At 35.4% G+C, this 25,916-nt stretch overlaps 1 protein-coding gene across 8 annotated transcripts in view; it reads left to right on the top strand.

Annotated features, from left to right (window-relative positions):
- The window catches only part of ANKRD12 (ankyrin repeat domain 12), a 125,158-nt gene that overhangs the window by 27,398 nt on the left and 71,844 nt on the right, over positions 1-25,916 (top strand). For 2 of the 8 annotated variants that reach the window (XM_053572032.1, XM_053572031.1), the window contains exons 2-4: positions 5,121-5,258; positions 14,840-14,987; positions 23,981-24,049. In XM_053572032.1, coding sequence (XP_053428007.1) covers positions 5,172-5,258; positions 14,840-14,987; positions 23,981-24,049 — 304 coding nt within the window. In that variant the 5' untranslated portion in view covers positions 5,121-5,171. The other 6 variants (XM_053572034.1, XM_053572033.1, XM_053572035.1 and 3 more) reach the window with 5 other exon arrangements.

Raw genomic sequence — 25,916 nt, 5'->3', positions numbered from 1 at the left:
TTAGTATTAATACTAATAATTAGTATTATTAATATTAATTAATATTGTTAGTATTCCTGATCCAGGAAGATGGCTTATCTTTCCATATGGTTAGGTCATCTTTAATTTCTTTCATTAGTGTTTTGTATAGTCTATCATACATTTTGTCATAGTTAATCCCTAAGAATTTATTATTTATAATGTTATTGTAAGTCATTGGGTTTTGGGGGGGGTTGTTTGTCTTTGAGACAAGAGTCTTTGTTTTCTGGGCTGAAATACAGTGGCATCATCATAGCTCACTACAACCTCAAACTTCTGGGCTCAAAGATCCTCTTTCATCAGCTTGTCAAATAGCTAGGACTGCAGGCACGTATCATGAATCATGACCTTGGCTAAGTTTTCTAATTTTTTTTTGTAGAGATGGAGGTCTCACAATGTTGCTCAGGCTGTTCTCAAACTCCTGGCCTCGGTCTTCCCACCTAGCCTTCCAAAGTGTTAGGATTAGAGGTGTGAACCACCACACCTGGCCATGTTTTTAATTTCAACTTCCAATTGCTTATTGCTAATATGTAGAAATAAAATTAGTTTTCATATATTGACTGTGTATTCGATATCCTTCCTATACATACTTATTCTAATAGCTTTTTTGTAGATGGCTTTGCTTTGTCTAGACCAGTGGTTCTCAATCTTCCTAATGCCACAACCCTTTAATACAGTTCCTCATGTTGTGGTGACCCCAACCATAAAATTATTTTATTTTTGCTGCTTATGGTTGGAGGTCACCACAATTTGAACTGTATTAAAGTGTCACAGCATTAGGAAGGTTGAAAACTACTGGTCTAGACAGATGATCATGTCCTCTGGAAATAAGTACTGTTTTACTTTTTCCCTTCCAAGCTATATAACATTTATTTTTTTCTGAAAGTACTGAACTAAATAGAGCCACTAGTAAGTACAGTGTTGAGTAGAAGTTGTAAGAGTGGATATCTTTGCCTAGTTGTCAATCTTAGAAGAGGAAGCATTCAAGTTCCTTTCTATTTCAGTTTGCTAAGAGTTATTATTAATGAGTATTGAATATTATGAAATACTTTTTCTCTGTTGAGATGGTCATGTTTCTATTGTTTCAGTTAACAGAGTAAATTTACCTAGATTAATTTTTGAACATTAGTTTTAAAAATTAAATGTATTATTTTTATATATAGTTGGATTTGATTTGCTAGTATTTTGTTGAGGTTTTCTTTTTTAGAAAAATCATTATGAGGTATATTGGTCTGTAATTTCTTATAAAAGGCTTGCTCTGGGTATCAGGGTAAGATGGCCTCATTAAATGTGTTCTATCTTTTAGGGGATGGTGGGGGAGAGTTTGTGTAGAATTGGCATTACTTCTTCCTTAAATATTTTGTAGCATTCACCTTGAAGCCATTTGGGCCCAAAGTTTTGTTTTTAAGTATGAATTTAATTTCTTTAATGAACAGGGCTATTGAGGTTGTCTTTTCTGTGAGCTTTGGTAGTTTGTGCCTGTTAAAGAATTTATCTGTTTCACTTCATTTGCATGAAATATTCCTCTATTATCTTTTAAGTTTTTTTTTTTTTGGCCGGGGCTGGGCTTGAACCCGCCACCTCCGGCATATGGGACCGGCGCCCTACCCGTTGAGCCACAGGCGCCGCCCATCTTTTAAGTTTTTATAGGATCTGTTGTGATGTTCCTCTTTCATTGTTAACATTCATAATGTAGGTCTTCTCATTTCTAATTGGCATGGCTAGAGATTTATTGATTTTGTTGACCTTTTTGAAGAACTGGTTTTTAGTTTCATTGAATTTTATTTTTTAGTTTGGAGATACTCTTGTTATCTTTTTATAATTGATTTTGTTTCAACTTCTTTATTGTCAGAGAACAAACTTAGCTAAGTTTGTTTTATGACACAGGAAGTAGCCTATGTTGGGGAATATTCTGTGTGCCCTTGATAAGAATGAGTATTGTGCTATTGCTGGGTAGATTTTTCTGTAAATGTCAATTAGATCCAGTTGGTTGATGTCATTTTTCAGTTCTTCTATGGCCTTGCTGATTTTCTGTCTTAACATGTAAGTAGTTGAAGCTTCCAACTATAATTATGAATTTATGTTTCAACTGTTGGTTCTATTAGTTTTCATTTCATGTATTTTGAAACTCTTGTTGGTCACACACAGATTTAGGATTGGTATGTCTTCTTAGTGAATAGATCCTTTTATCAGTTTGTAAACTGTCCCTCTTTGCTCTGAGGTCTGTTTCATCTGCATTAATGTAGCTACTCAATATTTTTTTTTTGTAGAGGCAGAGTCTTATTTTATAGCCCTCGGCAGAGTGCTGTGACATCACAGCTCACAGCAACCTCCAACTCCTGGACTTAGGCAATTCTCTTGCCTCAGCCTCCCAAGTAGCTGGGACTACAGGCACCCACGACAATGCTTGGCTATTTTTTGTTGCAGTTTGGTTGGGGCTGGGTTTGAACCCGCCACCCTTGGTATATGGGGCCAGCACCCTACCCACTGAGCCACAGGCACAGCTCAAGATGTTTTTTTGATTAGTGCTTGCATAACATCTTTTTTCATTTTGATCTACCTATTATTATATTTGTATTATGTTTTATTTTTGGTCTTCTTTCTTTTAGTTTTCTGTTTAGTTTTTTTTTTTTTTTTTTAATTTTTAAAACAGTCTTGACTCTTTTATTCATTTAAATATTCTTTTTTTCCCCACTGCATGAGAGTGCAGTAGTAAACCTACCTATTACTATATTTGAAGTGAATTTCTTGTTGGTTATTTTTTTCCTCTTTTGGGCAATCTCTGTCTTTTCATTGGTATGTTTAAACCATTTATATTTTATATAATTATTAATATGTTTGGGTTAGGCCTGTCATTTTGTTTTTATTCTTTTTGTTTTTCATTCCTCAGGTTTTCCTTTTCACTTTCTATTTGGTTTTTTGTACATTTTAAAATATGAATTTAGGTAGTATAATTTTTATTATTTCTTTGTATAGTTAGTATAGTGGTTGCTATAGTGATTGTAGTATCCATCTTGGACCCAGAATAATTAAATGCTTTATAATTGTTGATCGAAGTAGTATTTTTAGATTATGATTAATTGTGGTTTTTATTATGTTAGTACTGAATGTTTTCTAGATAAAGTTACTGAAATATAAGGTCAGTTTTTCCTAACAGTCTATTTTAACATAATAGTCCCCTATAGTTTTCTCCCAGAATGTTATATGACACTCATTTAGTTCAGTAATTTGCTTTATCTGCAAAGGAGGTGATGTTTTATCTTCATAGTCTCACTTAGGCTGATGGCTATAGATAGGTAGCATACAGCTCACTTTTGCTTTTGATTCACTTTTTTTTAATATATGTCTTGTAACTTTAATAACTCTGCAAGCACTACACATGGCTAGCTTTGAGGACAAATGCTGTGTTTAAATGATTCTGCTTTTATAGTACTAGTTGAAATAGTTGAATGGTCTCAAGGTAAGCTCTGCCTATTGGGTATAATATTAAAAAAAGGTTATTAATTTCTTCAAGTCTATTTCCTCGTTAATGAAAAACTCTAATTATTAGAACTTTGGCATTTTTGTGTGTGTGTTACACGTGTATTCTAATTTGGCTATATCCAGATTAATATAGTTTTGACAATTTACAAATTAGTTCAGTTCATTTAAAGGATTTTTGTTTTTGTTTCTATCAAAACCAAACAAATTTTAAAGCACTGGTAGGACAATTTGAAAAGCATGGCAGATTTTACTAATACACTGTTCCAGGTATCTGAGTTTTAATAATTCACATAGATACTAGAATGACTGCTTATTTAGATCTATGATAATCTGTTTTTAGGAAGTGTATAGTGTAAGCTTGACATGCTTGTTGTGGCCCAAGTAATGCTCCCTTTGGCCAGCATCTTTAATCTTATCCAGTGGTATGCAGTAGAACTTTCTGAGATGACATAAATGTGTATCTGCACTGTATAATATAGTAGATACTTTAATTTTATTATTTATTTATTTATTTATTTTTTGGCCAGGGCTGGGTTTGAACCCACCACCTCTGGCATATGGGACTGGTGCCCTACTCCTTGAGCCACAGGCGCCACCCCGATACTTTAATTTTAATTAGTGTTTATGTTTAAATAGCCACATGTAGCTAATAGTCATCAGATAGCAACCCAGGTCTAGCCTCACAATTTTCTCCTTTATATCTAAAACCCCATCTTGGAATTTTTTCTGAATCTTTCAAGCATAAGCTTAATAATAATCATAAGATTCTGAGAGAGTCCTTGACCTGTTAAGTCAGCTTGCAGAGTAGTAGAGAGAAGGTGAACACATTGGTAGGAAAATGACACATGCAGTGGTCATTACAGTACGATATAAGTATTGTATCAATGAATACTAATGCCTGGAGATTTTCAGTGAAGGAAAAGAAACTACTCCAGTAATTTTAAGTAGGTAGTGTTTAAATACAGGGAATTAGGCTGGATTCGATGCCTCACGCCTGTAATCCTAGCACTCTGGGAGACTGAGGCAGGTGGATTGCCTGAGTTCACGGGTTCGAGACCAGCCAGAGTGAGACCGCATCTCTAAAAATACCTTTGTGTTGTGGTGGGCACCTCCAGCTAACTTGGGAGGCTGAGACTAGGGAATCGCTTGAGCCCGAGTTTGAGGTTGCTGTGAGCTATGATGCGACAGCACTCTATTGAGGGCAACAAAGTGAGACTCTGTCTCAAGAAAAATAAATACAGGGAATTAGATGTTGTAAAATTACTATTCAGATCAAACAAGTACTTGGTTGAGTCTTTGGAAATGACTTCTAGACCAACATAGAACTACCAGTCTGTTAGGAACTCCCACCTCTGGATTTGTGCTGGAGAAAGAAACACTCTCACTGCATCCACTTCTACTGCTTTTGGATACCCAGAAAGCTGGAGTTTAGAGAGAGAAATAATTGAACTAATTGTGGTGTGTAAACTTAAATAGAGTCTATTGTCTAAATATGTATATATGTGTGTGTGTGTGTATATGTATATACATATACATACATGTGTGTGTGTGTGTGTATATGTATATACATATACACACACACAACACACAAATAACCCTTATATATCCATTCTTTACAGATCCAGGATGAGAAGATTGATAAAAGAAGAAGCTAGCTGAACAGCTATAAAATGCCCAAATCTGGGTTCACAAAACCAATTCAGAGTGAAAATTCTGACAGTGACAGCAATATGGTAGAGAAACCATATGGAAGAAAGGTATATGATTACACCGAAGATTTGTTGACTCTTTTTAAACTGGAAAAAGGTTTCCAATTAAGTATTTTTTAGTAATTCCTCATAAAATAAAAAGCAGTATGGATGCCAGGTAAACCATTTTATCTAAGCCTTTTTGAAATAAATTAGATTCTGGGGGTGTGATTGTTTTTCATTTCCTAAGGTGAGCACAGTTAAGTAAACACAATTGTTAAGATTGCATAGTTATGTAAGAAATAATGATGGCAGGGGTGGGGGGGAACCAAAGACCTCATAGTCATTTGACATTTCTTTCCATTACAGTTAGTGGCAAAACCCATATACACACTAGATACTCCATTTTCCCAGTCTGTGACATTGGATAAATTTATGTATGGTCTTCAACCTGAGTGTTTCCCTTTCTCTGCAGTAGAAGACAATATGCCTTCTAGAATAGAATTGTTGTGACAGTAAATTGGCTTATAATTGCACTTAATAACAATAGTTGGCACATAGTAAATGCTCAGTAAATGTTAACAGTTTTGGTTAGTGTTAGTCATTGCCAGTGACCTGTGATTCTGTCTTTTTATATCCTTATTCATTCCTATTTAATTTAAATCTTCAGAATCTTTGTTTGGACTTTACTTTTTCCTTATCTAGTTAGTTTTATACATTATCTTTGGATTTTTCCCTTTGGTTTACTTTTTGTGAAGTCTTTTTTTAAAAGCCATATTCTTACTGAAGGAGGTGTGAGATGTTTCTGGTTTTATAACCATCATCACAATCCAGTTTTACAACAAGTAAGTCATCACTCCCAACCCAACTCCCTAAATCTGCTTTCAAAATCAAGAACTACTAGTTTTCTTTTCAAAATGGGAAATTCCGTGTTCTTTTCAAAATTGGAAATTTTAGGATCACCGTGTAGTTTCTACAAAAATATCCTACTGTGATTTTAATAGGAAAAATCTTACTGAGTTTGTACCTTAAATCTGTAGACTATTTTGAGTAGTATTGCCATCTTATTATTGTCTTCCAATCCATGAACACAGAATATCTCTTCATTTATTTAGCTCTTTCATTTCCCTTAGCAATGCTCTGTAGTTTCCAGTGTACCAGTCTTGTACTTCTATTGTTAAATTATTCAAAAGTATTTTATTCTTTTTAGTGCTATTCAGTAGTTTTTGGTATTTTACAAAATGATACGATCATAACCACAATTGATTCTAGAACATTTTCAACCCAGTATAAATGAATGAGAGAATATACAAGAATATGAAAGAAAGATACAGATAACACCTTAGTGTGATTCCCTCAGATGATCACAGGGAGTGTAATTCCAGAACTTCTGTACCAGTGTAATAAACATATTAATGAAACTGTTGAGTACAGAGATGGGAGAAAGAAGAGAAGCAATTAATGCTACTTAAGAGGTTCAAGGATGGCCTCAAAGTAGAATACTTAATCTGACTTTTCAAGAAAGAAGTATTTGACCTTCAGGAAAGTAAAAGTAAAGGATATTCTAAAGAAAAGAAACAGCAAATGAAAAACAGATGTGAATCTATTACAGTAGTGCCTGTGAAGTCAGGATGTAGCCTATAAAGAATGCAAACTAGGTAATGAGTCTGTGATATTATACATCATACAGGGGCCAGTTCACCACTACATTATGGCCTTGTGTGTTTTGCCAAGGGTCTTGGAATTTATTCTGTGGTCAGTGAGGTGGAAGAGAGGGACCATTGAAGAGACTAGTCAGAGTGACCTTTTATGTTTTTGAGACAGAGTTTCTGTCATCCTGGGTAGAGTGCTGTGTTGTCAAAGCTCACAACAACCTCAAACTCTTAGGATTGAGCAATTCTCTTGTCTGAGCCTCCCAAGTAGCTGGGACTACAGGCACCTACCACAGTGCCTGGCTAGTTTTTCTATTTCGAATAGAGACAGGGTATCACTCTTGTTCAGGCTGGGACTTTCTTTTTTTTTTTTAAGACAGTCTCACTCTGTCACCTGTACTGGAGTGAAGTAGCATCATCATCACTACTACATCTCAAACACCTGTGCGCAAGTGATCCTTCTGCCTCAGCCTCCTGATTAGTATGTGCCACCACACCCACCTAATTTTTTTTGTTTTTTTAGTTGAGATGGGGGTCTTGCTCTTGCTTGGGCTGGTCTTGAACTCTTTGGCCTCAAGCAGTCTTCCTAGCTTGGCCTCCCAGAGAGCTGGGATTATGGGCTTCAGCCACCATGCTTGGCCTAGAGTGCTATTTTTAAAAATCTGATCAAGACAGTGTGGGCATGGCTTTGGGAATAGAGGGAAATTGCAGATTTAAAAGATGTTGAATGAATTAAACTTATGTATGGATAAAAAGTAATATGAACAAGTTGTTTCAAGAATTTGTTTGTACTTGTTGAATTGAGTTGGCCATTGGGATATCTGAGAAGTGTTTAGTAGGCAGTTAGATATGAGTTTAAGAGTTACAAACAGAAGTCTAGATAGGAAATACATAAGGATTTATAGAAAAGTAAAGTATGGGCATGGAGATGTCACCCAAAGAAAGTGTATAAAATGGGGCAAGAACGGTGGAGGTTATATTCTGAGAAATTCAGATGTTTTAGGAGAAGTTAAGAGACAGGAGCAAGAGATGGACAGAGAGAGAACCGAGAGAGTTTCCGCAGAGAAGAATACCTAAGGGATAAGAGAATCTGTAGTGCTAAATGCCACAGAGAGGTGGGTAGGACAGATGAAGTCATTTACCTTAGGTGACCTTGGTAAAAGTAGTTAAGTGGAGTTGTGAGGACAGCATACAATGTTAGATTTGAGGAAAGCATTTGACGTTTTATTTCTAGATGTTTATAGAGAATGCTGATTTTGTGAACATTTATCTAGGCTGCTTGGGTTTGAATTTACAAGGCAAAACTTGTTGACATTTTTTTTTCCTCTAGTGTTTTGTTGACACTTTTATTCTTCCTAGGTACTCTGTATATTTTGAAAGTTGTCAATAAATAGTGCCTGAGCATTGCCCTCATAAAAGTGTGATTTCTTAAAAGTGTAGAAACAAGAGCAAAAAAGCACTTTTTACTAAAATACTCCTATTAAAAACATTCCTTAGGTAATTTAAGAATACTTGTTAATCACTAAATTTATAAAATAAACAGGAATAATAAATATAAACTATGATTTATTACCTTCTGGCTTATTACATAGAGGGCTGTGTATAACTGTTCTCAGTCTCTATTTAAGCGTGCTATACTTTTTAAATATCATGTTTGGGTAGCAATCAAAAGCTCCTCTAAGGTAGTGTGCACTGTACTTACTGCCATGCTTTGGGATTTCAGAGCAACTTGACATCAAAACTATTGTTAGAAGTATTTTCCTCAGTTTGTAAATGAATATTTAACTGCTTATTTGTACTTTAAGAGAAGACGGGCCATAGTTTCCATTCCAAAGTTCCTACCTATAGACCATAGTGCTGCTGTTTAAGACAAAGTGAAGAAATTAGGAGGAGAGGGATTGAAGAAATTAGGAGATGGGTGAGAGAAGGTAAGACCGTATTATTCATTTGTGTATTTGCAATTCATATTCTTTTGATTATCTTTTCTTAGTGATTGAATGTGAAGCCAGCTTCTAGGGTCTGAGTTTATTTTCCATAAAATTTTTAGAAATGAATATATGTTGATGGTTGTTATATGTGAGACCTTATTTACCTTAAAACTGCAAAAAAAAAAAAGAAGAAGAAGAATAGTGAAGATACAAATTAACCTTGTCTGTTTAATATGACAGAATGTTGCTGTTATGAGATCCTAAATTAGTAAAATAACCTGAGTAAGATGTGGTGGTACATACCTGTAGTCGTAGCTACTTGGGAAGCAGGAGGATCACATGAGCTTAGAGTTCCAGACCAGCCTGGGCAACAGCAAGATCCTATCTCTTAAAAAAATTTTCTTTTTAGGCCTGGTGTGTTGGCTCACACCTGTAATCCTAGCACTCTGGGAGGCCAAGGCAGGTGGATTGCTTGAGCTCATGAGTTCAAGACCAGCCTGAGCAAGAGTGAGACCCCGTTTCTAAAAAATAGCTTGGCATTGTGGCAGGCGCCTGTAGTCACAGCTACTCAGGAGGCTGAGGCAAGAAAATCGCTTGAGAGTTTGAGGTTGCTGTGAGCTATGATGTCACAGTATTCTACTGAGGACAACAAAGTGAGACTGTCTCAAAAAAAAAAAAAAGATGATTCAACCTCAACCAAAATTTAACTCCTTAAATAGAGCAAAATTTAAATAATTATTATTTAGCAATTTACTTTTTATATAAAGTTATTTTCATTACCTCATTAAATATCACACTAGTTACTTATATCGGGGATATTCACTCACAGTTCTTTACCCCCTCACTGCTGATCTGCAATCTTTTATCTCCATTGGTTTTAGTTTACTTTGGAAGTTTCTCTACTACTTTTGGCTTTAAATCAGTATATCTAATTTGCAAAACAGAATCTTTTATAAAACCTAATATGATAATCTGAATCCTGGGTTAAATTCATAAAGCATGAGAGTGGATGATGGTAATTTTAACCTTATGAATAGTTCCATTCTGTTGTTTTCATCATTAATTTAGTTTAGACATTCATTATTTTCCATCCAAGGATTACTAAGAAATATTTTATTTTATGCAAATAATTTAATACATGTTTGTTGTATAAAAATTTAAAAATATATATATAAGAATAGTGAAGATAGGGCGGTGCCTGTGGCTCAAAGGAGTAGGGCGCTGGCTCCATGTGCCGGAGGTGGCGGGTTCAAACCCAGCCCTGGCCAAAAACTGCAAAAAAAAAAAAAAAAAAAAAAGAAGAAGAAGAATAGTGAAGATACAAATTAACCTTCTCAAAACTGTGAAAGATCTGAGATTTTACCTTACTTGGAAACTAAGCAGTAATGGTTGTTGGCAGAAGATACACACTCCTGCATCAGAAATAAAGTTATAATATGCATAGCAATCGCAAGCCTGACTATGAGTGTTTATGTCTATTCCAAACTTTATTTCCCACAGGGGGGGATGTAAAGAAGGCCAGGTAGAAACTGCATTACAAGAGGGGAATCCCAAATCTTTTATGATGGGACAGTAAGTCTGACCTTTCCTATAGGAGACATTATTATCTTGCACAGTAAACAGACATGTCCTTTGTTCCAAAGGGACATACTGTCTCTGTCTTCCAAATCTGTTTTTAATACAAATATCCTGGAAAAGATACTTCAGAACAAGGGAAATTAGTGACTCTGTTTGCAAGATGTGCAGACATGCAAGAGAGACTTGAAGAATTCTTTCCCAACATACTTGTAACACCACCATGCACAGATAGTCATCAATATTTTGGTTTACACAGATATAATCATTTTGTTGTGCTTCACAGACGTGCTCTTTACAAAATTTGAAGGTTAGCAGCAATCCTGCATTAAGAAACTCACTGAAGGCTCAGACGATCTTTAGCAAGTTTTAGCAATAAAGTATTTTTAAAGTAAGATATGTATACTGATTTTTAGATATAATGGTATTTCACACTTAACAGACTTACCAAATGCTGTAAATATGATTTTAACAGATACTGGGTAATGAGAAATTTTGTGTTTTACTTTATTGCAATATTGCTTTATTGCAGTGGTCTGGAACCAAAACCTGCCGTATCTCCAAAGTATATCCTTGAAGAGATTTCTATTTACATTTATGTACTTACATATTCATTCTTATTTTCTAGGCAAGTTTTTATGTCTTATTTCTAAGAGATGGTAAAGTACATTGTTTAATAGCAGCAGCGATAGAAGGTCACTCTTGTCTTGCCGTTGATGTTTTCATTATTGTGTATGGTTGCTGTTGCAGGCTCTTAAAAAAAATTTAAATGATAAAGACAACTCTAAAACTAGTTTAAATAATAAACCTAACAGTTACAGACTTTTTAATGTCATAGATGTGGAAGAAGGATGTGCTAATGATGCTGTCCTGAATTGACAAAGAGTATTTCCACCATTTGGTAACTCAAAAATCTCAAGACAATTAAAACATTTCTTCTTAAAGTTATTTTTTCAGCTTGACTCCCATAGCTCAGTGGTTAGGGCGCTGGCCACATACATCGGGGCTGGCTGGTTCGAACCAGGCCTGGGGCCTACTAAACAACAGTGACAACTACAAATACAGCAACAACAACAACAACAAAAAATAACCTGGCATTATGGCGGGCGCCTGTAGTCTCAGCTACTTGGGAGGCTGAGACAAGAGAATCACTTGAGCCCAAGATTTTGAGGTTGCTGTGAGCTGTGACACTACAGCACTCTACCTAGGGTAACAGTGAGATTGTGCCACCCCCCCCCCACCAAAATAAGTTATTTTTCCCAGATCAGAAAATAATTTTTAAAGGTGTTGTTAATCTCACTAAGTTTTTTTTTTTTTCAAATAATACCTACAAGGAACCGTTTTATTTTACAGAGGAATAGGTTGGTGGCAGTTATGAATGGTCACACTAATCACCATATTGTACAGGAGAACATGATTGATATATTCTTGTTAATATTTTTCATTTAACTTAGTATCAAGTGTGTTTCTTTGAATTCCTTTTATGGCACGGAATCTTTAGTTACATGATTTTAAGGGAGAAGTGACATCTTCATGTTTTTCTCAGGTCTTTTTTTTATAAGTAATTCATTTCCTAAGGTAAATTACCAAGGTTTTGTTGGTTAATCTTTGTAGTAATCATGCCATTTTATTTTCTGTATTTTTACTGTTTTGAGGCAGAGTCTTGCACTATTGCTTAGGCAAGAGTGTGGTGGTGTCAGCTTACCGCAGTTTCAAACTTCTGGGCTCAAGTGATCCTCCTGCTCCAGCCTCCTGAATAGCTGGGACTATAGTGCATGTACTACCACACCTGGCTAGTTTTTCTATTATTTTCTATATTTCTGATGCTTTGACATCTAGACCTTGCTGACCCTTGAGAGACGATTTCTCCTAGGACTAGCCGGTTCCTACAGATAGTAAACAACTCATTTGTGAGCATACCTTTCATATGAAGACCAGCCAATCCAGAGCCCACACCCAAGACACCAACTTTGTCCAACACTTGTGCCACTGTCCCACTTCCCTAAGCATCCCAGAACTGGATACCAAACAATTAGAGAAACAACTCCTAAAGTCCTGAGCCGGCTGAAGTTACTCAATCTAGCCAATCCTAAACTGTATGTCCTACAGAAACCATGGAAAAAGATCTTGCTCACATTTCATCCTTCTCCCTCTACCTCCTAACCAGTCCTGTTGCTTTCCCATATGGTCTAGTATGAGTCGGCATGGTTCCCCTTCTTTCATATTGGTTTTATTTTAGACTTTCGGTTTGGGTAGCTTCTAATCTTATTTCTACATTTCTGTAGTATTATTTATATGAAATGGGAAATATCTGTTCCTTGAAATTTTTCTTACAACTCTATTGTAAAATCTCCTGGCATCTTAAAAAGGCATCTTTAAATTTTATGTTTAAAAAGATGCTTTTTTAAACATAAAATTTTCTGCTATGAATTTGTTTTCTGTGGTCATTGGTCTATTCAGATTTTCTCTTTTTTTCATGAGCCAGTTTTTAAAATGTGTGTTCGTAATTAGATTTACCAAAAGTTTTATTCAATTCTTTTAGAATCTCCTTTTGGTTAGTGATGTCGACCTTTTTATTGTTATTGAAGATGGAGTCTCACTCGTCACTGAGGCTAGAGTGCAGTGGTGCCATTATAGCTCACTGCAACCTCAAAGTCCTAGACCAGTGGTTCTCAGCCTTCCTAATGCTGCAGTGTATTTTCATTGTTAAAAAGGGGTCACGACTCATAGGTTGAGAACCGCTGTCCTAGACTCAAGTGATCTGCCTCAGCCTTCCAAGTAGCTGGGACTACAGGCACACGCCACATTTGGCTTATTTTCCTATGTTTTGCAGAGAAGGGGATCTTTCTCTTGCTTGGGTTGGCCTCCTTGAACTCCTGAGTTGGAGCGATCCTCCTGCCTCCGCCTCACAGAGTGCTGGGATTATTACACCCAGCCTAATAGTCTACTATTTAAAAAAATTCAGCATTTTAATTTTTTCTGTCCTTTCTTTCTCCTCCATTTTTAAAATCTTCTGTTGAAAACTAGTATCTTTTATAATCTAAATCCACTTCTAGTTTGCTTCTGAGAATCTCTACAATTATGATAAATATTGTTTGTTATCATAGCTTGGAGAATGGTCTTTTAAGCTCTGTAAGGTAATGTGGGTTAGTTCTCAGTATCAAGCATATTTTTTCACAATGAGTTGTCACAGCCCAATATTAAATATGCAGTATCAGTTTGGATGTTGAATTGTAGGAGTGAACTTTATAATAGCTAAACTGGGTGGGTGCATAATATTTTTATTTGATATATTTCCAAATTAAATTAGAAATGTGTCCACATTTTTCTGATTTAAGAAAACTAGTTCTTTTACTGAAACAGATTATCCTTTGGTTCCTGAGATCCATGTATATTTGTTTCTTTATTGGTAAAGAGCTGTGGTTATCAAACTTCAGCATGCATTAGAATCAACTGTGGAAGAACTGTTAAAACAGATCAGTGGGGTCTGCCCCCAGAGTTTTGGTTCAGTAAATCTGGGATAGAGCATGAGAATTTGTATTTCTAACAGGTTCATGGGTGATGTTGATAGAACTACTCCAGAGATCATTTGAAAACTACTGATATAGAGAATTGCATTTTTTAACTAAAACACAACCAGTTTAATTCAGTCCATAATTTCCTTTTCAGATTTATATATTCGTTGATGATACATCTAGATCATACATAGATATGTTTCTGTTCTATGTAGTATTAAATAAATAGCAGACTCTCTGTAAATTGACCACCAAAGGGACTGTAATAAGCTGGTCACCATAGGGAGGTAGTCAACATAAGGAACTAGGCCAACTTGAGGTAGTCAATAAGGGGAGGTAGTCAACTATGAAGGTTCTACTGGGTGGTGCCTCTGGCTCAGTGAGTAGGGCGCTGGCCCCATATAACAAGGGTGGCAGGTTAGAACCCAGCCCCTGCTAAACTGCAACACACACACCAAAAAAAAAGCACAGCCCACAAAGTATCTGCTGTGGACTGGGCTCAAAAAGAAGAAATATGAAGGTTCTACCTTATTTTACATTGTTATTTGAAAATTTTGTTAGAGAAATATGAAACAAGTTAGAAAAAATCTGAGCACTCTGGGAAGCCAAAGTGGGTGGATAGCCTGAGCTAGAGCGAGACCCTGTCTAAAAACAGCCAGGCATTGTGGCGGGTACCTGTAGTCCCAGCTACTCATGAGGCTGAGGCAAGAGAATGGCTTGAGCCCAAGAGTTTGAGGTTGCTGTGAGCTGTGACAACAAGCACTCTCCCGAGAGCGACAAAGTGAAACTCTGTCTCAAAAAAAAGAAAGTTGTGATTGTTGAAGCTGGATCTTGAGTATATTGAATAAAATGATGGCTTGTAATACTCTGTCTCTACTTTGGTGTATGTTTGAAATTTTCCTCAATAAAAAGGGTTTCTAAAACCATGTTTCTTAGCTAATATTTCTATATAACTTTATTCATATTTGATTTTTTAATAGAGCAAGGACAAGATTGCATCCTACAGCAAAACTCCAAAAATTGACCCAAGTGATGTAGGCAAGGAGATGAAAGAGAAATCCTCTATGAAACGTAAACTTCCTTTTACCATTAGTCCTTCAAGAAATGAAGAACGAGATTCAGACACAGGTAGAGTGACTTTTTTTTTTTTTTTGGTAAAATTTAATTATTCTTTTACTGTGATATCCTCTCTTTTGCAGCACTCCTCTTGACATCACATTAACTGTGTAGAGAAGTATTTGTATTTCAGATTTATCATTTTGGAGCAGAATGTTACCTTTGTCATCCAAATGTGATTTCTAACAGATAAAAACAATTTGCTTTATTTCTTAACTCTTTATGTTTATTTCCTATTTCTTACCACTTTTAGAACTTAATTTTGGGGGAAACATTCAAGTGATGAAATTTACTTGGTGATAAACATTAAGATATGGTAAATTTAAGAAAAGATTGTTGAGTTTTTGTAAACATATTATTGTACACACCAAAAAAATTAAGGCATTTTGGATTCAGAAGTAAATTAGAAATATGTACCACTAAAAACAAAAAAATATTAAGTCTAACTGCCAAAGTGCTTTTCATAGTACTTTTGTTTCTTAAAACTCTTATGTATCAGAAATTGATACTTAAGATCAGCCAAACCCAATTATTCTTAATAGATGAGAACTTTATTACTGCTATCTAATAAATTACTAAGGTGTGTGTTAGCTCTAAGCTAATCATTTCTTAAAACTAATAAAAACTTGAAGATTTGTTATAGTTGTTTTATTCCTTGCAAGAAATCATAATGAATTGTTCTTAAGAATGTTTTCACTTCCTTCACTGGAAGTATCGCATTCTGAGTGTTTTTAAAGAGGTTATATACTAATATATTGGTGGCCACTTGAATTATTATTACAGAAATAATCTTCATCTGGAAACTGAACGTAAAGATTTTGAAATACCCTATGCTAACATTGCTTTAGAAAACAATTTGTAGTAGTGTACATTTTTAGTAGACAGGTCTCTGTTTGTATGTTTTCTGTATCTCTTACCTTGAATTAGACATTGTTCTTAAACCTTCATGACAAAAATAAGACTTTGTTTTATATACTATATACACAGTGAAAATATTAAGAATTTCCCTAGACCCAAAGCAAAATGAGTTATTTACAATCTACCTTCTTTTTATAATTTAAAAAAACAAAGTAGAATACAGAGTACAATTAAGTGGTATTGTCTATATGAAAGATAATTATACCATCAAACTCCATGTTTAACATTGATCTTTTTAATTAGATATGCTGTATTTCAAACTATTGGCTGAAACTGTAAATGACGGTAACATATATGAAAACACTTATCCTAATATATGTAGTTTTAAAGATGTCTTAAATGTGTTACATACATTTTAGAAAACAAAATGACTACAAAAATGGAAAATGGACAAAAGATACAAGCAGAATTACAGAATGATAGTTGGCAAAGAAATGTGTGAAAAACATAGTAATAGTAATCAAAGAAATACAATTTATGATGATTGACACAATTGTTATTGGTCCAAATCATACCTGGTGGTTATGGGTTGGAAAAAATAATTTGCTTTAATTGGTCTAAGTTAAAGGAATACCTGTTTCAAGGTTAAATATGACAAGATGTATCAAAAACTAAGTTTTTCAACATTTGACTAATCCTTCTTTTGGCATTCATTCCATATAAATAATTATTGATGAGAACAAACATTTTATCTTTAAGAATATTTATTTCAGTTTTGTTTATAATGGCAAAGAAAATCTGGAAAATAATGTTAAGTAATACAAGATGTATTTAACTATGGTAAATGTAATGAAAAAAATATGATTTTCACCCTTAAAAATAACATCGTAAAAGAATACATAATATGGAAAGATGTTAATGGTATTGGAAATGAAAAACTAGGTTATAAAACACTACAAATTGTTTGATTACATTAAAATGTAATTTTTTTTGTGTGTGTGTGTGTGTGTTTATACACATTACATCTATTAATGTAATATGAAAAGATAAAATAAGACTGTTTAAACATAAAAGACTATTTCACTGTAAGAACTAAGCCTACACCTGATGGGTGTATTTTGGGTTCAGAATAAAATGCAGATGTTACAAACCCTGATGGGAATAAGGAGGAAGCATTAATAATGCTATTCAGCTCATCATCCCTTGATGTGACGGATTAACTGATAACTGTCTAAACCAGTGGTTCTCAATCTTCCTAATGCCGCAACCCTTTAATACAGTTCCTCATGTTGCGGTGATCCCAACTATAAAATTATTTTCATTGCTACTTATGGTTGGGGGTCACCACAACATGAGGAACTGTATTAAAGGTTCACGGCATTAGGAAGGTTGAGAACCATTGGTCTAAACTGAAATACGTAGGGTTTGTTTGTTTGTTTGTTTGTTTGTTTTTTTAGACAGAGCCTCAAGCTGTCGCCCTGGGTAGAGTGCCATGGCTTCACAGCTCACAGCAACCTCCAACTCTTGGGCTCAAGCAATTCTCCTGCCTCCTCCTCCCAAGTAGCTGGGACTACAAGTGCCCACCACAACGCCTGGCTATTTTTTTTTGGTTGCAGCCGTCATTGTTGTTTGGCGGGCCCAGGCTGGATTCGAACCCGCCAGCTCAGGTGTATTAGCCACTTGAGCCACAGGCGCCGAGCCTGAAATACGTAGTTTTTTAAAATGATTACTTTAAAAATATTTCTTTAAAATTCCCTCATATTATACTTTATACTTTTTAATGGTATATGATATCTTTTATAGACAAGAAGCAATTACTTTTAGTTTCTTTCTATGTTGTATTAAAATAAACTAAATCTTACAGCTTTTTATTTAAAAATAGCATATTATGGCTTGGCGTCTATAGCTCAGCAGCTAGAGCGCCAGACATACACACTGGAGCTGGCAGGCAGGTTTAAACCCAGCCTGGGCCTGCCAAACAGCAATGACAACTACAACTAAAAAAAAAAAAGAAGAAAGAAAAGAAAAGAAAAATAGCCAGGCATTGTGGCAGGCACCTGTAGTCCTAGCTACTTGGGAGGCTGAGGCAAGAGAATTGCTTAAGCCCAAGAGTTAGAGGTTGCTGTAAGCTGTGATATCACAGCACTCTACCAAGGGCAACATAGTGAGATTGTCTCTCCCCCTCCCCCCCCCCAAAAAAATAGCATATCAGGCTGGTTGTGGTAGCTTATACCTATAAGACCAGCACTTGGGGAAGTTTAGGTGGGTCCAGGAGTTTGATAGCATCCTGGGCAGCATAATGAGACCCCATCTCTTAAAAAAAAAAAAAAATTAGCTGAGCATGGTAGCACACACCTGTAGTCCCAGCTACTCAGTAGGCTGAGGCAAGAGGATCATTTGAGCCCAGGAATTTGAAGTTGCCTGAATTTATGATATCACGGCACCCTACTCCAGGCAACAGAACAATATCCTGTTGCCAAAAAATTAAAAAATGAAAGAGAAACATAGCATTTAAAAACAAATAAAAATAGCATATATATGTGTTATTTTTTTCGTTCCTACATGAATGTATTTCTGTCTCTGCTAGTTACTTTGTAAATATATTTAGAAGTATCCTTGGGAAGATGTTCTCCGGATATTAACACTTGACAGGATGTGAGCTATTTGTTACTTATTTATACTTTTTGTATGACTTGCATTTTTGAAATAATGGACATAAATTACTTTTACAAAGTCATTACTTTTTAAAAGAGGTATTCATACCATTGTCCAAGAAAGGCCTATTTGGTCCCCAAAATCAATAGTAATGCTATCACCAAATAAAGTTTTGTGTTTTTTCTGTGTGTGTGTGAGATAGAATTTTATTCTTTCCTGGGGAGAGGTGTAGAGTGCTGTAGTGTCATGGCTCACAACACCTCAAACTCTTATGTTCAAGCAGTCCTCATGCCTCAGCCTCCAGATTAGCTAGGACTACAGGCATGTGCCAGAACACTCAGCTAATTTTTGTATTTTTTATTTTTTCATAAAGACAGGATCTCACTCTTGCCCAGGCTGGTCTCAAACTGCTGAGGTCTCAGCCTCCCAGAGTGCTAGGTTTACAAGCATGAGCCACCATGCACAGGCCCAAGTAAAGATTCTTAAATGTTATTTTGAGATAGACCAGCATATCTTAAACTTCCAAATTCTTAATTTTTTTAATACTTACTAATTTTTTGAAAGAAAACATTCTAGAAAAGTAAGTGCCTGACTAGACAAATTAAATTTGGATCTGGGCACAGTGGCTTATACCTATAATCCCAGTGCATTTAGAGGCTAAAGTGGGAGGATTGCTTGAGGCCAGGAGTTTGAGCCTACCTTGGGCAACAAACTGAGAGCCCACCTCTACAAATTATAAAAATAAAATAATTAGCTGGGCATGGTAGCATGTGCTTGTTAGTCGTAGCTAGAAAATTCATATATTGCTAATGAACATTCGTAGTGCTAGTACATGCACTGTGCAGTAACTTCTGTCATTTTTGGTAGTTATCAAAGATGTCTACGTGAACTTTATTCCTACACTATCAGTCATAAAATCATACTTGTTTTCTTTACTAGATTTGTGGCATCCAAGGGAAAGCCACAGTCTCTTACGGTGAAAAAATTGAACCGTTTCTTCTTGGCCTTCAAACTAAATTTGCAGTTATTTTGTTATTAGCAATGCTTTCAAGAGCATCTTTGCATATTGTATTTTTATCATACACTGAATTATTTCTTTATGCATCCCCTGGAGTAGGGTTACAGTTTTTAAAAGAATAGAACATTTTTGTGATTCTTGATATTTTTCCAAATAATCATACCTAGTTATAAAGCCTCTAGCGATATATTAATGTTCTTTAACTTCACATGACCTTGGGGAACATGTTTTACGTCATCATTTTAGGTTTGCATGGTTAGATAACTAGAAAGATAAAATATACTTCACCTTTTTAGTATTTGTTTCCTCTTAGTAATCATTATTTGTTTATTCATTTGGGGGGAGCATTTTTAGATAATATGGCATGAGAAAATTCCAAGTGGTATCGTGTGGTCTCTTTCCAAAGTCCATGTTGTGAAATACAATAAACTAAATCTTTTCCACCAGCCAGCCTTAGAAGTTCTGTTTTCCTAAGACTTTAGATGCCATTAAAGGATTTACTTTATTTAATGTGATTTGAACAGATTTGGAGAGAAGAATTCTTTAAAATTTTGTTTAAAAGAAATTTAAAGCTATAGTTTTTCTGGGAACTATGTTAAAATAGCAGATAAAAGCAGAGCTATAGTTATGAACAATAATCACCTTTGGTGATTACGTAGCAATTATTTATTACACAGATTTACCCCTTTCTCACCACGATTTTATTATAACAATTTCAAACATGTAGTATAGGCTCAGTGCCCATAGCTCAGCAGTTAGGGTGCTGGCCACATACACCGGGGCTGGTGAGTTTGAACCCAGCCCAGGCCTGCCAAACAACAATGACAACTACAACAAAAAAATAGCCAGGTGTTGTGGTGGGCTCCTGTAGTCCCAGCTACTTGGGAGTCTGAGACAAGAGAATTGTTGAAGCCCAAGAGTTTGAGGTTGCTGTGAGCTGTGACTCCATGGCACTCCACCAAGGGTGACGTAAGGAGACTCTGTCTCACAAAAAAAAAAAAAAATGTAGAATAGACTTTTAAAATCATTCTTGGTATTTTTCTTATTTTTTTTCAACCCAAATCAGAATATTAACTGTAAAAGATTGTGTTAAAAATTACAGATATTAGCTGGGCATGGTGGCTCATGCCTGTAATCCTAGCACTCTGGGAGACCAAGGTGAGAGGATCACTTGAGGTCAGGAGTTTGAGAACAGCAAGAATGAGACTTGGTCTCTTACAAAAGTAGAAAAAGGTGTGTGGTGGTGCACACCTATAGTCCCAGATACTTGGGAGGCTGAGATAGTAGGATTGCTTGAGCCCAGGAGTTTGAAGTTGCCGTGAGCGTTGATGATCTCACTACACTGTAATCTAGCAGGGCAATAGAGCAAGAGTCTTTCTCAAAAATAAAATAAAACAAATACGTAAATAAATACACAATTGTTGCTTGTCTTGCCTTGCTATAAAAGAACATATCATGGAAAGGATGCTCTGCTTAGAACTCACTGTTTTACATCCATCTCATTAATAGCAGTAGTTTAATACAGCCTAGTCTCAGTATAGCATAGAGGGAGGAAGTAGTTGATTAATGGGACAGATGTGGAAGCTTTTATATTCTAGCTCTTGAATTAAGTCCTTATAGAGTACATATTCACAAATACTTTGTCTAAACATACTTACCTGAATAAAAGCCAAACAATTTGTGGGGTCAGGATGAATTGAATTGGTTACTTCTAAAGGAAGATTCAGATCAGTGGTTCTCAACCTCCCTAAAGCCACAATGTATTTTCATTGTTAAAAAGGGGTCGTGGCCCACAGGTTGAGAACTGCTGCTTTAGTTGCAAGTTCAATTTATCCATTGTGCTTTTAATCTTATGTTAAAATAGTATGATTTCCTTCAGTAATCCACTTCAATCTAATAGGCACAATTTATTGGTTGCCACTTTTTCTTTGCAATCTGTGGAATTTAATTTTTTGTGTGTTTTTATATGAAATGTCAATTATTTTTCATGGAATTTTTGTAGTTAATATATTCAGTTTTGAAATGTCTTTATTGAAAATCTTGTTATTTACATTTACCACTTCAGGATGATATAAAAAATGTTGCTTTATTACACTTTTAATTGAGTGAATCTTTCCGTCACTAAACTTTCAGGCTTATTTTTTAAAAATACTATGTTTTAGAGTTACTTGTTCGCTAAGCTTTTTTTTTTTTTTGGAACACTTGATTACTGAAATCTTGAATACTGTCTTGTAATAGTGATCCTGGAAAGAAAGGTCTATGTCAATAAGTTGAGGATATGGGGGCGGCACCTGTGGCTCAGTGAGTAGGGTGCCGGCCCCATATACCGAGGGTGGTGGGTTCAAACCCAGCCCCAGCCAAACTGCAACCAAAAAATAGCCAGGCGTTGTGGCAGGCGCCTGTAGTCTCAGCTGCTTGGGAGGCTGAGGCAAGAGAATCACGTAAGCCCAAGAGCTGGAGGTTGCTGTGAGCCGTGTGATGCCACGGGACTCTACCGAGGGCAGTAAAGTGAGACTCTGTCTCTACAAAAAAAAATAATAATAAATAAGTTGAGGATATGAAGATCAGAATATTATTGTGAGTTGAAACGGTATATTTCCTAATAAGTGAAAGTATGTACTCTGGCCATATCACTGAAGTCAGTTCTCCATATTCTCATTTCTCTGTCATGAATTGTTAGACAGAATTATATGTTCTTAACTGATTGACTTTGACTTAGAATGCTTTCTTTCTAAGAGGGCTTTTATAGTGATCACTATATAGTATTAGGTTGGTGCAAAAGAAATTGCTATTTTGGACCATGAATTTTAAATCATTACAACTAGGCTCGGACACATCTTTATTAATCAAAATAGGAACCATTACAATCAATGCACTGTTGCCAATGAGAAATAAGTTTTTTGATTTTGTAGTGTAAAAATCCATGCTTTGGGATTTGACGAACTCTTGGAAAGCATTTTCTGCGTCATGCTCCTTGTGGAAATATTTTCTCTGAAAAAAATTGTTGAGATGCTTGAAGAAGTGGTAGTAGATTATCGAGAGACGAGGTGAATGTGGTGGATGAGGCAAAACTTCATAGCCCAATTTGTTCAACTTTTAAAGCATCGGTTGTGCGACTTGTGGTCAGGAATTGTCATGGAGAAGAACCAGGCCCTTTCTGTTGACCGCTGTGCGGCGGCAGGCCTTGCCATCTATTGTGCATCTCATTGATTGGCTGAACATACTTCTCAGACAGAACCGTTTCACCGGGATTCAGAATGCTATAGTGGGTCAGATCAGCAGCAGACCGCCAAACAGTGACCATGACCTTCGTTTAGTGCAGGTTTGGCTTTGGGAAGTGCTTTGGAGGTTCCTGTCAGTCCAGCCACTGAGCTGGTCATCACCAGTTGTTGTCATATGAAATCCACTTTTCCTCACACATCACTATCCAATTGAGAAATGGTGCGTAGAATAAGAGAAGACAACACTTGAAAATGATGATTGTCTGGTTTTTGGTCAGCTCGTGAGTCACCTACGTATTGAGCTTTTTCACCTTTTCAGTTTGCTTCAAATGCTGAACGCCAGGATGGTTATTGAGTTTTTACACAATTTCTTCAGTAATTTCTCCTGTAGTTGTCAGAGGATCAGCTTCCATCACTGCTTTCTGTTGGTCATTGTCAGCTTCCAATGGCGGCCATATCCTCCTCATCTTCAAGGTCTCGTCTTCTTTGCAAAACTTCTTGAACCACTGCACTGTATGTTCGTTAGCAATTCCTGGGCCAAATGTGTTGTTGATGTTGTGAGCTGTTTCTGCTGCTTTATGACCCATTTTGAACTCAAATAAGAAAATTGCTCCAATTTCCTTTTTGTCTAACATTTCCATAGTCCAAATAAATATGAACAGGAAGTAAGTCATTAGTAAAAAGTGAGAAAAGCTCATTAAAATGATGCATAATATAACCACATTTATTTAAGAATGTATTCTGGTACCAAATAGAAAATTTCAACAATGCAAAAACTATAAATACTTTTGTGCCACTTTATACCATTTGAATGTATTTGCGATCTAGGATGATACTGCAGTCCACAGTGTTTTGTTGTCTTCCGAGTAGTTTGACACTCACAGAACAAAATGGGTTGATTCAAGTTTTCTTAAGACAAATTCTAACCAACCCAAAAAAACAGTGATGGAGTACTACTACCTCTTTTACTGTTGTCAGATGGTATGTTTTAATAAATAGCATCAGTAATATCTATTATTGAAACTGCATGGTTGAATTCCTCAACTTTAAGATATTCCAGATGAAGAAACTGAAATCTTAGGTGTTGGCAAAACCTGTGTTTTAAACATACTTTTGGCTTTGTTTTAAGTAATCTTTTGGAAAAATAATGATAAATCATTAAGTAACTGGTGGTCTTTTGAAAATGTTGGTTTGTTGAATTCTGCATTTCCCTTCGTGTGCTTTTTTCTTTTCTGTCTCTTTTCATTCTGTAGATTCAGATCCAGGACATACAAGTGAAAATTGGGGGGAGAGACTTATATCTTCTTACAGGACATACTCAGGTAATTAGATTATCAGGTGTTTCTGTTTAGCCAGTGGTTTCTTTCACATTTATAATTAATTATTGTATGGTAAGCAACCTATTTTCAAACTTATATATAGATTTCTTTGGCTAAATAACTGTACTGTGTTTACTATTTTTGTTCTGAGATATCAAGTGTATCATATATAGTACATTGTAGCAGGACTACTTCATGCCTCCACTCATGTAGAAAACAATGTGAGAGTCAACCTCTGGCATGGTGTAGTGCAGTGATCCCTATGGGAAGATACCCTTTAGGAGAGATCCTTAGTCTGTTTTGTAATATACACTTCACAAGGTATACATAGTGTGCTGATTTTGATAGTATCATCAGATCCTTTTTGTCATGTTTTTTTAAAAAACATATTTAAAATTTTTTTTCCATTAAACTCATTAGTCTTTATTGACTTTGCTGCCAAAGCTAAATTTACTTATAACTGAATTAAAATACCAGGTTACCAGGAGACATACCATCACCGTTAACTATATTTATACCTCTGTTCAGCTTGGTACCAGTTACTATATGTTTCTGATTTCATAATTGCTCTAGATAAAGAGTTGAAGAAAATATATAAATACTATCACTTTAAAGAGTAAATGTGTTCTCTAGTATGTTAAAATTAGTTAAAAGTTTTGGTTGTCCTTTTTTTATAAATGGGCTGACATTTTTATTTCTGAACTTTAAAAAATTATAAATGCAGTTTAGTCCCTGGATCTAAGTGTCCAGTTTTTAGCACATGACATTTAGCTATAAAAAAAAAACTGAAATAAATTACTGATAATACTTTTAAATTATTTCATAAATTTGTTGGGTTGGGTGGGGAAGTGGTAAAACCCAGTAATTATCCTTAAAATTATTGGTTGAGCTTGATCAATCAGTAGCGTCTGGCTACTATTTAAAAGTAGAGAGTGGGGGCATATTTATAATTAGTTACTCTGAAATTACATTTCTAAGCACCAAAGTGCACCTGCAAAAGATCTATGTGTATTTGTATATATATGTGTGTGTGTGTGTGTGTATACATATATATGAAGCTATTCATGATCTGAATCTTATTGCAGAAAACCAAAAGATTCAAACATTCAACTGTTAGAGATTCATGTAGATATTTTATAACCAGCAAGTAATGGCAAATTTTTTCTCAGAATTGAAGTTACATACATTGCAAACATGATTGGTGCTCATCTCTATTTGTAGTTCCAGTGTTTCATTTCCTACACAGTGACTAATTTCTGAGACACTGATTGGTTTGTGAACCAAGTCCCCAAGAAAAACAGTTTGGTTTCTTATTTAATTGGGATACAACTATGTTGAGCTTTCTGTATTCTGACATGATCTGAAAAGAAAGCATTAGTTTTCAACATTATAAGACCGGGACATCTGTATTTCTGGGGGTTTTCTGAACCTTGAACGAACAAATGTTGGATTGTTGCAAAGTCCACTTCTCTGTGTGGGTTGAAGAGTCTTAAGTGAATTTCTTGGATTTTTCCTTGTAAATCTACACTGAGTGGAATTTGAAGTTTATAGTAGACTGTACTAAATGAGCACATTTGTCAGTATTACTATATTTAAACTTGAAAATTCTGGCCTATTATTAGGACAAATAAATACATTTTACAGCTACCAAATCTTGAGAAGTATCTAACTCTTTATCAAATACATAGTATATTGTGCATGTCTAAAAAATTATCATTTTTTAGTTATGACAGATCAGAGGAAACAAACTCATTATAGGACAGATAAATAGCCTTGTTAACTCCCTTAAACTTGAAAAAGCATATTTAGAGACATTTGTGTCTAACGTTTAGACTTTGAAGAATGGTATGGTTGTCTGTGGCCTTGCTAT

This window comes from Nycticebus coucang, chromosome 19 (genome assembly GCF_027406575.1).
Source record: "Nycticebus coucang isolate mNycCou1 chromosome 19, mNycCou1.pri, whole genome shotgun sequence".
Classification (NCBI taxonomy): Eukaryota; Metazoa; Chordata; class Mammalia; order Primates; family Lorisidae; genus Nycticebus; species Nycticebus coucang.
This window is presented reverse-complemented; position numbering and strand designations above follow the sequence as displayed.